Source organism: Oncorhynchus masou, chromosome 12 (assembly GCF_036934945.1).
Source record: "Oncorhynchus masou masou isolate Uvic2021 chromosome 12, UVic_Omas_1.1, whole genome shotgun sequence".
NCBI lineage: Eukaryota > Metazoa > Chordata > Actinopteri > Salmoniformes > Salmonidae > Oncorhynchus > Oncorhynchus masou.
Genome location: NC_088223.1, coordinates 17,160,589 through 17,173,802, shown reverse-complemented (window position 1 = coordinate 17,173,802; position 13,214 = coordinate 17,160,589). Strand labels below are relative to the sequence as shown.

The window sequence follows — 13,214 nt, the reverse complement described above, 5'->3', positions numbered from 1 at the left end:
CATTGGTGTCAGAAGTGATCGGACCTTGCATCCACGACTGTGCGTGTGCTTGACCGGTGAGCGAGTTCCTATAAAACGTTGATTCGCAGTAGAGAGGATGCGCTATTTGAAAGAAGGGAGTAGCGTAACGACTATGAGTTAATAAGCGCGGATATAGACTCTGCACCTGGAGGACGCTTTTGTGGCACAGTCGACAGCGTGTTGGACTTCGGGATAGAGGGTTGAGGGTTCGAGACCTGCTCCCTATCTGGTTCATTATATTTTATTTGCGGAGGGAGATGAAATCTAGACGCTTGATATAAGATGTCATTATTTAAAAAATACACCCCAAAATAGTGTTAACCTTTTTTTCCCGACAAAGTTTTACTCGTGTAACGAAATTACCCGTAAAAAAACAACAGAATAAAAACACACAAAAGCAACCAATGTACTTTTTGGAACATCCCAATTAGGTTCAGCAAATGTAAGCTTGCGCGTGGCGCATCGCAATTGACAATCGGTTCAACGTTTTTTCGTGCACTTCAAGCGGGGAAAGTTTGCGCGGCAGTGTGTTTAATTTATTCTGTTTTAACGGTTTTAGAAATGGTGAGTAGCTAGCTACATCTGTGTTTTGAGAATGACCCAAACATATGTATAATTTTTAAGTAACGAATAAGAGAAAAAAAATCACTGTCCAATTTCTCAAGAGTAAGTTAGCTAAAGTCAGCAAGCTGTATATCACATTTCTAGGTTAGCTAGCAACTTAAATATACTTAACATGAAAGTAGTGTATCGTCTGTTCTCATGCTTGATAAATTCAGCTCATAATATTATAGCTAGGTGGTTTAGTTAACTAGTTAATAATTTTCCCTCCAATAAACGACCACGTTTCTAGTTAATAACATAACGTACCTAGCTAGCTAAAGTCAGTTGCTCCTCTGTGTCTTTGTTACGCTAGCAAGCTAGGGCCCGGCCGTCCAAGATAGCCAGACAGGTCATTAACGATTGCCTAACTAGCTGGCTAGTTTTGTCACATATGAATAATAATAATTTGGTATAGTTAACTTTAGCTAATCAAGTTTTTCTATAGGTAAGTTAGTTAGGAACTAACTAGCCGGGAAAGGTTGGACAATGACAATACCCTGATGGCTGAAATAGAAGTGGATTGCCCTCTGAGAGTTCCCCTTGCCTTCTTGACGTTCTAATCCTGGATAGAATGGTTGAGCACATGGTATAACTAATTCCTTTCACCTGTGACTGAGCTAGCTAGCTGGATCAATAGATTCTCCATCTGATGATGAGGCTTACTCTGAGATGGCTACAATCTTTCTGCCCACTTGAGCATGTTGTGATTGGACTTTGTAGAAAAGTGAAAGGCAACTGCTATGACCAATGTCTAGCTACTTTAATTTCTTCCAGGATATCCAGAAACAGAGCAACGGATGTCAGACTTCCGCAAGTTTGAAGCTGTCAAATGGTTATATTTTACCTGAAGGTAAAATGACTCCAAACACACTTTTTGTTGGAGGAATCGACATGAAGGTGAGTAGCTCAAATAATTTCCAAATGGATTGGGATACATTGTCATTATCTAACTTGCTCATATTGTCCTTTTCAGGTGGATGAGAATGAAATCCGTGACTTCTTTGCGAGATTTGGTGCCGTGAAGGAAGTGAAAATTATCACTTACCGTGGAGGTATCTGCAAAGGGTAAGTCCCAAATTAGTAGGCTCCACCTTTATTCAAGAAAAGTGCATCCCCGTAAACATTGTCTTATGGAACAATGTCACTCTTTGACTTTGTGTAGTTATGGATTTGTTTACTTCAATGAAGACGTTGACATCCAAACCATCATTGAAGTAAGGGTAATTTATTTAACATGGTCAAATTCAAGTCTTTCAAACTTTGCCTTCACTCTACTCACAAGCTAATGTGTTTCGTCTTCACCATGTTTACTCTGTAGCAACAGATCAGTTTTAAAGGGAGGAAACTCAAGCTGGGTCCAGCAATCATGAAGGAAAGGAGCTCACGTGAGTGTGTTGCTTGTGTGCATTTGGTCCATTGATATGTCGTAGTCTCAACATTTTCTTATGTCTTCGGCTCCTTGCCTTTGGTAATCCATTGCCACAACAGAAGTCTGGGTTGTGGCTAAACGTGTTTTACGTCGACCACATTGCAGACACTGCATTGCATCAACCAATGGTTGCATGCCAGATCGACTGCAGTCGGCCGTCAAATTGCTATATCAAATTATTAGTGGTTAGTTGAAATTTCAAACACCCATCTAGGCATTGTGAGACCTGGCATGTCTTTAATTATAGTCAGCCTAGAATGAGGACGAAGGTTTGTTTATTTGTTTACCTGCCCAGGTTCCATGCCGTCTCACCTGGTTGATCAGGCCCCCTGGATAACCCCCTCCCAGTACATCTACTGCACCTGCTGCTCTCCTATGGGCGGGGGCATGGCTCAGCCTTCACCTGTACTCAATGGCGGCAATCCCTACTTCCAGGTAAGGCCCTGTCATTACCCCAAAGCCACTAAGTGTGTCTTAAATGTCACCCTATTCCCTGTGAAGTGCACTACTTTTGACCAGGGCGCCATTTGGGACGCAAGCACTGTGTTGCAAGATGGGCTTGAATCAGTTCACACTTTCGGACTAATGGTGGTCCCAAAAGTGCACCAACCCCAACCTGCCCGCCCAGCACACCAGGACCATGTTCAGCAGGCAAACATTGTGGAACGTTGCAGATAGAACTTTGCGTACATCTACCTTTGACACTGCGGTTGTCTCCTTCCTCTCTTCTCAGCCTTACTCGTACAACGGCTTTCCAGGAGTCATGATTCCACAGATGCCCATGCGCTACTCACAAACCAATTACGCGTACCAGGTAAACAAACAAACACTCATGTAGGCAGATAACCCTGGAGAACTCTTAGTGGCGATTGGTATGAAAACATGCACTACAACATGACACATTCCTCATCAACACTAATCCAAACTAATATACATGCGTGACATGCTAGAGACCACACACATACATCTGCTTTAATACTGTACTATAGCATGATAAACACACTCGTTCCTCTCCCCATATTACTTATTGAGGAAAAGGATGCATTTTAGACATGTATGTATTGACCTTTTGACTCCTGCTCTCCTCTCCCAGTACGTCTCACCACACTGGACTGGAGAGCAGAGGACACGGCTCATTAACCAGGTGACACTTCCTCTGAATGACTACGTTTTGCAAACTGCTAAGATGCATCCCCAATATTTTATTTTAACTGATTGGAAAAGCTATGTAGATGTGACATTTTTACCATCTATCTGTATCAGGGATGGGCAACTTTGATGGGGGTGGGGCCACAAAAAATCTAAACTCATGATGAGTTCCATACCCATACATGCCAGGGCTCGTCAGCGTTCCTGGGCAAGTAAAAAATAAAATAAACAAATAATAATAATAAAATGTTGGACAACCAGAATATAGATTTAAGTTGTCTGAATGGGCAAGTAAAAAAAAATCACAATATGAAACAATTACTCCAATCAGAATTGGCAGTGGCAGCACACAGCAGGGCAGTAAATTGGCTCTATTCCCATTTGCTATAGCCCATTTCAATAAATATTTTATATTTACACAAAGCAAGAGAACAATGTAGATAGATCTAGCTAAATCTATATTTTTCTCTCTCGAATGATAAGGGCCAATAGCCAAAGTCTGTTTTTATTGGGGACACTCCGATGTCTTATCGTTATAGAAGCCCAAATGGTCTATTTTCTGTCCATTTGATATGAATCTGACTTGGCCTATTAACCCTTTAGATCCCAATAGAATTTTAGGCTGCTTCTGTAGAATACTCAGAATTTCAAACAAACATACCTTGTGCAAAAACAAAGAACAAATAACAATTAACCTGTTTTTTTTTAAGAGCACAACCTCTTATTTAATGACACCACATTCATATCAGTAATCATAACTCATTTTGTTGTTCATTGTGTAAAGACCCTCACTATAAAACACAAAAAAACAGATTAACACTCATGCATTATCATGCTGAAACATGAGGTGATGGCGAGGGATAAATGGCACGACAATGGATCTTAGGATCTCATCACTATGTCTGCAATTGTGTTCGTTGTCCGTAGCTTATGCCTGCCCATACTATAACCCCACCGCCAACATGGGGCACTCTGTTCACAACCTCATCAAACCTCTCACCCACACAACGCCATACATGTTGTCTGCCATCTGGCCGGAACGGTTGAAACCGGGATTCATCCATGAAGAGCACACTTCTCTAGCAGGCCAGTGGCCATCGACGGTGAGCATTTGCCCACTGAAGTCGGTTATGACGCTGAACTGCAGTTAGGTCAAGATCCCAGTGAGGATGAGGAGCACTTGGATGAGCTTCCCTGAGACTGTTTCTGACAGTGCAAACCCACAGTTTCATCAGCTGTCCGGTTGGCTGGTCTCAGATGATCCCGTAGGTGAAGAAGCTGGATGTGGAGGTCCTGGGATGGTGTGGTTACACGTGATCCCCAGTAGAGAAATTAAGATTAAATTATTTGGCAACAGGTCTGGTGGACATTCCTGCAGTCAGCATGCCAATTGCACGCTCCTTCAAAGCTTGAGACATCTGTGTCATTGTGACAAAACTGCACATTTTAGAGTGGCCTTTTATTGTCCCCAGCACAAGGTGCACCTGTGTAACTATCATCCTGTTTAATCAGCTTCTTGATATGCCACACCTGTCAGGTGGATGGATTATCTTGGCAAAGGAAAAATGCTCACTAACAGGGATGTAAACAAATTTGTGCACAACATTTGAGAGAATCTATATCTATACAGCTAAACACTGCAACTATTTCCATGAGTCAGAGAGCAACCATTGGATCTCCAGCTCCATGTTTGTGTGCTCGCCTGTACTTGCTGTACCAACCAAGTGATCATGACAGGATTTGCTACTCCCCAAGTTTTACAGCATCAAACATCAACAACACCAAACGTATATCTGCTGTTGACTTGTTTCACTCACCTCGACATCATCGCTTTCAACGTGCAAGTATGTGTCCGAAATCCTTATCACAAACCAACATGGATACAGCCTCTTCCACAGTGAAAAGTCATCGTTGCTTCGGCACCATCATTTGGTAAATACGTTTATTTTTGTATATTTTTTCTAAAGTCAAATGACAGCATACCCTGTTTCTGGTTGATGACAACAGCCATGCGAATATGACAACAGTTTGTTAGCAAGTTAATTTTGCGATAGACAGATATTATTGTTAGAAAAACAAGGCCATTCGCGGCCGCTATAGCAATTTAAAGAAAGGCTGTTGACCACCACTATTGGTTCTAAAGGGTTTTAAGCCACTTTTAGTTTAATGCATGCTAGATTTCATGATCAAACAATGAACTCCGTTAGATGTCTCAAAGTGTTAAGTTGCTTTTGAATAACCCCACATGGGAGGCCTAAGGTAAAAATGAGAGCGAGAGAGAAGAAACAATAGCAAGATGTAAAAATCGAATGAGAAATTTGAACAAACCTTACAGTTGAGCAAAGCGTTAGACAGTAATGATGCATGCATCTGGCAGAGAAAAAAAAAATCTGTCCTTATAGTGAGCCAAACAACCAAAAGCCTTGTCCTACTAATTGAAATATCATAAAAACTTTAAGACGAATTAGTTTTTTCCAAACTATTCCAATAAAATCTTTGTACTAAAATTGCAGTTTATAAATGGGAATAATTATGAACATCAGAGTCTATTGTGGTGGAATTATTGTAATCAAAAGGAGAGACTTATATTTCCTCAAAATAATGAAACTTCATTATTTAATTAGTGCCGTAATGGAGCTGTTCAGTAATCACCCCTGGTTTGAGCCACAGCATTTTATAGCAAAGTACATCCTCCTTCAGTCTATATGACAAACAACAGATGTATGGAATGTGTCACAAGGTCAAGATTTGTGTGAAAGATACTTATAATTCACAGCAGACAGTATCTCATTGTGTAGAGATCAGGGTCTGGCCCTGGTGTCATCTCTCCCTGGTACCCTATAAGAACAGAAACATTAACTCATGCTCTGGAATGTGGTTTTACCCAAAGACATTGTAAATATTCTAGAGGCCCATCCTCAGTAGAACACACACAGATGAGTGTTCTAACAACCCCTTATTCTGTTGCATAAAACAACCATTTGATGCAATAACAGCATTATAACATAGTCTTGTAATTTCCACCGTAATATGCTATTCCCATTCACAGATTTATTTTGAATGACAAATATATTGTCTGCTAAATGACTTAAATGTAAATGTAAATATATATTTGAATGACAAATGAAATTGAGAAAAAATACCAAGATGGAAAAATCTAATGAGTGAAAAGAGAACTATGACTACAGCTGAGGAAAGCTTATGAAAGAAATGCGTAGTTGGCCTAGGCCTATTTCCATGTTATCCTAGCAGTGTGCGACCTACCTACAACGCATATAGCAGCCTAGGCCTAAATAAGAGAGGAGGATGAAGGGGGAAAATGTGAATGAGTTTATACTTATCCAGTTCTGAGGACCACAGAGTTGCACTGCAGCAAGGCTCATTGACTGTCACTTGCTCCATCTGCATGCTTTGGAGCACACAGAGAGCCAGATAGGCCTAGGCTACTACACATCTCGTTGGTACCACGGAAAGCCAGATGGGCTACGATACATCTCGCTGGTACCACGGAAAGCCAGATGGGCTACGACACATCTCGCTGGTACCACGGAAAGACAGATGGGCTACTACACATCTCGCTGGTACCACGGAAAGCCAGATGGGCTACTACACATCTCGCTGGTACCACGGAAAGCCAGATGGGCTACTACACATCTCGCTGGTACCACGGAAAGCCAGATGGGCTACTACACATCTCGCTGGTATCACGGAAAGCCAGATGGGCTACTACACATATCGCTGGTACCACGGAAAACCAGATGGGCTACTACACATCTCGCTGGTACCACGGAAAGCCAGATGGGCTACGACACATCTCGCTGGTACCACGGAAAGCCAGATGGGCTACGAGACATTTCGTTGGTACCACGGAAAGCCAGATGGGCTACGACACATCTCGTTGGTACCACGGAAAGCCAGATGGGCTACGACACATCTCGCTGGTACCACGGAAAGCCAGATGGGCGACGACACATCTCGCTGGTACCACGGAAAGCCAGACGGGCTACTACACATCTCGCTGGTATCACGGAAAGCCAGATGGGCTACTACAAATCTCGCTGGTACCACGGAAAGCCAGATGGGCTACGACACATCTTGCTGGTACCACGGAAAGCCAGATGGGCTACGACACATCTTGTTGGTACCACGGAAAGCCAGATGGGCTACTACACATCTCGCTGGTACCACGGAAAGCCAGATGGGCTACTACACATCTCGCTGGTACCACGGAAAGCCAGGTGGGCTACGACACATCTCGTTGGGACCACGGAAAGCCAGAGTGGAATAGGCTATTTGAAAATATTTGGCTCCTCTAAATATATTTTATCAATGTCATGATTCCTCTCGTCCCTCCTGGAACATGCCAGCTAAATGTAGCAGTCCTTTTTATTCATTTAGGTTTTTTTGTACATTATTTTGGATGGCCGTAAAGGGGTGATAACATTGTCTATGGCAGGGGTGTCAAACTCATTCCATGGAGGGCCTAGTGTTAGCTTTTCCTTTCAATTAAGCCCAATATGACCAGGTGAAGGGAGTTCCTTACTAATCAGTGACCTTAATTCATCAATTAAGTAAAAGGGAGGAGAGGAAAACCTGTGGACACCCTCTGTGAAACGAGTTTGACATGTGGTCTATGGGCAAGCAGAGAAAGTGATTTCAGATCCCTCCTATGTACTTCACTCATTTTGAAGTTCACCATTTTGGCATATGGTGATAATGGACAATTTTTGTTTGTTTGTTGACACAAGTGACTTAAGTAAAAAATAAAAATAAAAAAAAGTCAATGTCAGACCCGGCCCTAGCCTTTTGTGTGTTGTTATAGGGGCTTTTTACTGTTCATTTACTGCAATTCTACACATTTTGACATGGGTGGAGAGAAATGTTAGCATAATTAAAAAATAAATGGAATTATTAAAAAAAATTGAAACACTTTTCAACTGACGACCGAAGTCAGCCCGCAGGTGCCCGGCCAGCCACAAGGAGTTGCTAGAGTGCGATGAGCCAAGTAGAACCCCACCGCCCAAACCCTCCCCTAACCAGGGTGACGCTGGACCAATTGTGTGCCCCAGGCTGTAGTGACGCCGCAACACTGTGATGCAGTGCCTTAGACTGCTGCTCCACTCAGGAGACCTATGTTTGCAGTTTTTAATATGATATCTGAATGAGAGTGACAAACAAATTGTGGGAGGGGTCCCCCAGTCGGTAATTCGACAGCTGTTTAGACTAACTTCTAAAAAATGTATAAAAAATGTTAGCTGACATGGGATCATTTGCAAATCAAGAGAACAGCTGGCGCACAATCCCCCTCAAAATAATTACACCACTATTTTAACTCTCAACAGTAAGTTAAGACCCCGACTGTGTTCCGCACGGACCATCAGTTGCCTTGCCTGGAAACCTGGCATTGAATTTTACGTTGGGCAGAAATTTCCGTTTCGTCTCACGACTTCTACAAGCCAGAATGTTGAATGAAATTATATTTTTTTATGTACTTTACCGATTGTCTGTGCGGTTGGTCCATTTGGCAGTAGGAATGTGAGAATGCAATGCATTCAGAAAGTATTCAGACCCCTTGACCTTTTCCATATTTTGTTACGTAACAGCCTTATTCTAAAATAGATTCAATTGTTTTTTCCCTCGATCTACACACAATGCCCCATAATGGAAAAGCAAAAACATGTTTTTAGAAATTCTTGCAAATGTATTACATTTAAAAAACATAAAATATAACATTTACAAAAGTATTCAGAGCCTTTCTTCATTACTTTGTTGAAGCACCTTTGGCAGTGATTACAGCCTAGTCTTCTTGGGTATGACACTACAAGCTTGGCACACCTGTATTTGGGGACCTTCTCCCATTCTTCTCTGCAGATCCTCTCAAGCTCTGTCAGGTTGGATGGGGAGCATCACTGTACAGCTATTTTCAGGGATCTCCAGAGATGTTCGATTGGTTTCAAATCCAGGCTGAGGCTGGGCCAGTCAAGGACATTCAGAGACTTGTCCCGAAGCCACTCCTGCATTGTCATGGCTGTGTGCTTAGGATCGTTGTCCTGTTAGAAGGTGAACCTTCGCCCCAGTTCTGATGTCCTGAGCACTCTGGAGAAGGTTTTCATCAAGGATCTCTGTACTTTTCTCCGTTCATCTTTGCCTCTATCCTGACTCGTCTCCCAGTCCCTGCCACTGGAAACATCCCCACAGCATGATGATGCCACAACCATGCTTCAACGTAGGGATGGTGCCAGGTTTCCTCGAGAATTGACACTTGGCATTCAGGCCAGAAAATTCCATCTTGGTTACTTCAGACCAGAGAACCAAATGGGCTGTCGTGCCTTTTACTAAGGAGTGGCTTCCGTCTGACCTCTCTACCATGAAGGCCTGATTGGTGGAGAGCTGCAGAGATGGTTGTCCTTCTGGAAGGTTCTTCCATCTCCACAGTGCAACTCTGGAGTTCTGTCAGAGTGACCATCGGGGTCACCTCCCTAACCAAGGCCTTTCTCCCCCGATTGCTCAGTTTGGCTGGGCGGTCAGCTTTAGGAAGAATCTAGGTGGTTCCAAACTTCATCCATTTAAGAATGTTAGAGGCCAGTCCAATGTTCTTGGGGATCTTCATTGCTGCAGAAATGTTTTGGTATCCTTTCCCAGGTCTGTGCCTCGACACAATCCTGTCTCGGAGCTCAACCCACAATTCCTTCGATCTCATGGCATGGTTTTTGCTCTGACATGCACTGTCAGCTGTGGAACCTTATATAGACAGGTATGTGCCTTTCCAAATCATGTTCAATCAATTGAATTTACCACTGGTGCACTCAAGTTGTAGAAACATCTCAAGGATGATCAATGGGGCGGCAGGGTAGCCTACTGGTTAGAGCGTTAGACTAGTAACCGGAAGGTTCAAACCCCTGACCTGACAAGGTACAAATCTGTCGTTCTGCCCCTGAACAGGCAGTTAACCCACTGTTCCTTGGCCCTCATTGAAAATAAGAATTTGTTCTTAACTGACTTGCCTGGTAAAAAAAATCAATGGAAACAGGATGTACCTGAGCTCCATTTCGAGTCTCAAAGAGTCTGAATACTTATGTGAATAAGGTATCTGTTTTTTATTTTTCAAACATTCTAAACAGGTTTTCGCTTTGTCATTATGGGGTATTGTGTGTAGATTGGTGAGGGGGAATTTAATCAATTTTAGAATAAGGCTGTAACGTAACAAAATGTGGAAAAGGGGAAGGGGTCTGAATACTTTCTGAATGCACTGTATATCCATAGGAAAGTCTAATTATATCAACGTTTAAAAGCGCTGGTAGTGCGTTCAGATTTATCAACTGAAGCAAGTGCACAAGTTAAAAAAAATACATGCACGAGACTCGTGTCCGTGTTTACATGGTTCTGCGCATGCTTCAGCTGATCAAAATCTGAATGCACTACCAGTGCTTTGAAACGTTGATGTAATAATTATACTTTCCTGTGGATATATTGTCTCACATTCCTACTGCCAAATGGACGAACCACACGGACAACCGTTAAAGTATAATTTTATTCAACATTCTGACTTGTAGAAGTCGTAACAGGAAAAATGCCCTGACTCAAATGCTCATTTCAGCCCGACGTATAATTCAATTCAACGTGAAGTTTCCAGGCAACCAGTTGCCCATCCCTGATGTGTATTCTGTCATCTGATTGAGTAATGACTACTAGGTGGCAATGTTGGGAAAAGCCTATATTGTCATGTTGGTGTGAGTGCTTTAAGCGGATATAATATCAACCATCTGCCTGCCAGTGTGTATCAGTATTTGCAGTAATTCATGTGTTGGCTAAGGATGACTGATTTTCTGCCAAGGGTGTGTTTGCTGTAGTAGTTCCTGTGTTAAGGTTCACTGTGGTTGTTTCAGCCGGCTCATTATGTGATGTGATGCCCTGTTTCCAGAACTTTGTGGACTGCGGAGTCCAGACTCTGCTGTAGTCCACAGCCCCCTGACCCTCCTGCTGTACCAGGTGAACGAACACACACACACACACAGACCCTCCTGATTTCTGTCTCTTTTTGTTCTGCTAATCTTTCTATTCATCTTCTCCCTCCCTCCTGTATCTCATCTGCCATTTCTATCAAGTCTTTCTCCATCTCTTCATTGTTCTTACAATTCATCTCAATTGTTCTCCCTCCATTCTTCAGTCATTTCTAAGTAATTAGTGATTGTGGAGCAAGTGTTCAAAGTGCTGATTCGAATGCTCAATTAGTGAATTATCTCTTGTTTGTCTGTATTGTCAGGGATGATGGCAGAATATGTCCATCTTGAGGAGCATACTCTATTCTCTTTCCTCTAGTTGTCAGACTATGTGGACAGTCTCAATTTGTCTTGTGATTCCTCGCATCCTATCTCCTTGCCTCCTTCTCAATCAAATTGGAGGAGATGGACCAAGGTCCTGCCCCTCAGGTCTTATTTTACAATGCAATTTGAGGACGAGGTAACCCAATGGGTTTTGAGAAGGAGGCACGGAAAGGACGCAAGGAATAAAATAAATGCAATGAATATTCTCCCATTGGGGAAAAAGCTCTAGAATCCTAGCTGATAGTTGACTGAATGCTTGTTATTCCTCACCACCACAAGGGGGCGACGTCTCCATACAGACTGGAGCACACGGTGACATCCTGGCCTTTAGAGAGCTAGCAGCAATAGACTTTAAAAATATACACTTTCAGGATGCTTTCTCTCTACGACATCTCTTGCTCACTTTGAGACCCGACCACGGCGGCTCGACACTTGCACCTGCACCCGATGGGCGTGGTCACTGTGACCGTGCTCCGTGTTTGGCTTGGCTAGGACCATGGTCCTGGCGTTTGGACCGCTTTCAACCCATCTCAAACACTAACGCAGGGAAGAGCGGAAGTGATTTTGGAGCTTCAGCTTGTTTACAGCACAGAGCAACGCCTTTTTTACATTTATTTGTAATTTTTGGGGGGGGGGGGTTGGTTTTGATAACCCCCAAAAAGAAAATACTTTTAAGCTCATCTGCATATTTATATTTTATGTTTGACTATGTTGAAAGTTTTTTTTAATGTCCGTTTGTTTGGGTGTAAGCTTTTTGCTGGGCTTCTGTACATAGATTTGTAACACAACAAATTAGCCTTTTAAAATGGTGTGTTGATTTTGACTTTTCTATTATTAATTCAAGTTTCCATCCCCATCTTCCTCTGATTTAAGAAACTAAAGCATCAAATTATTGTGGGCAAAATTGGGCACAACACTGGCACATTATTTATCAGGCACTCCTGTTGCCTTAGTGCTCTTTTTATATAATTTCTTGACAGGTTCTTATCTTACGCTACTTAAATCACCTTTTTATTTCGATTTACTCCAGTGAATTAGAAGTGCCTGCCTGCTTTTTTTGTTGAGGGGTTAATTGAATCGATGTTAGTGTATTTACAATTGGGATGCACTGATATCATCTTGAGTGTTGCTGTTTACAAAGTTATGAATCCTTTTATTGTGGCCAATGTTTCTTAGCATGCGTACCAAATGGCAGCCTTGTCCTTATTTAGTGCACTACTTTTGACTAGAACCCTGAGCAACAGTAGTGAACTATAGGGAATAAGCCTTTGAGTGTTGCCGTTTCTTAAGTTATGGATCCTGTGGCCAATGTTTCTTAGACGGTTCCAGCTCTTGCAGTACGTCGCCAAGAGGAAAATCATTGAGTCAATTTCACCTGACGGTGTTGATAAACTACTTTTATAATGCAGCCCAGCAGCCTGGGTCGGGAAACCTGTTTTAATTCACTCTGAAATGAAGGACATAACTAACAGCAATGCATTATAATGCAGCCCAGCAGCCTGGGTCGGGAAACCTGTTTTAACTCACTCTGAAATGAAGGACATAACTAATAGCAATGCGTTATAATGCAGCCCAGCAGCCTGGGTCGGGAAACCTGTTTTAATTCACTCTGAAATGAAGGACATAACTAACAGCAATGCGTTCCATCACTAATTTTTGAAGTTCTCTTAAAGTTCACTTTATATATA

At 42.4% G+C, this 13,214-nt stretch overlaps 1 protein-coding gene across 1 annotated transcript; it reads left to right on the top strand.

Moving 5' to 3' along the window:
* Positions 1–1,371: 1,371 nt before the first annotated feature.
* LOC135549267 (deleted in azoospermia-like) lies at positions 1,372–11,864 on the top strand. The gene is made up of 9 exons (XM_064979289.1): positions 1,372–1,521; positions 1,598–1,689; positions 1,787–1,838; positions 1,943–2,009; positions 2,349–2,488; positions 2,787–2,867; positions 3,147–3,197; positions 11,124–11,191; positions 11,806–11,864. Exons 1-8 carry the CDS (start codon positions 1,372–1,374, stop codon positions 11,157–11,159), a joined length of 669 nt encoding a protein of 222 aa, XP_064835361.1. The 3' UTR covers positions 11,160–11,191; positions 11,806–11,864.
* Positions 11,865–13,214: the final 1,350 nt, after the last annotated feature.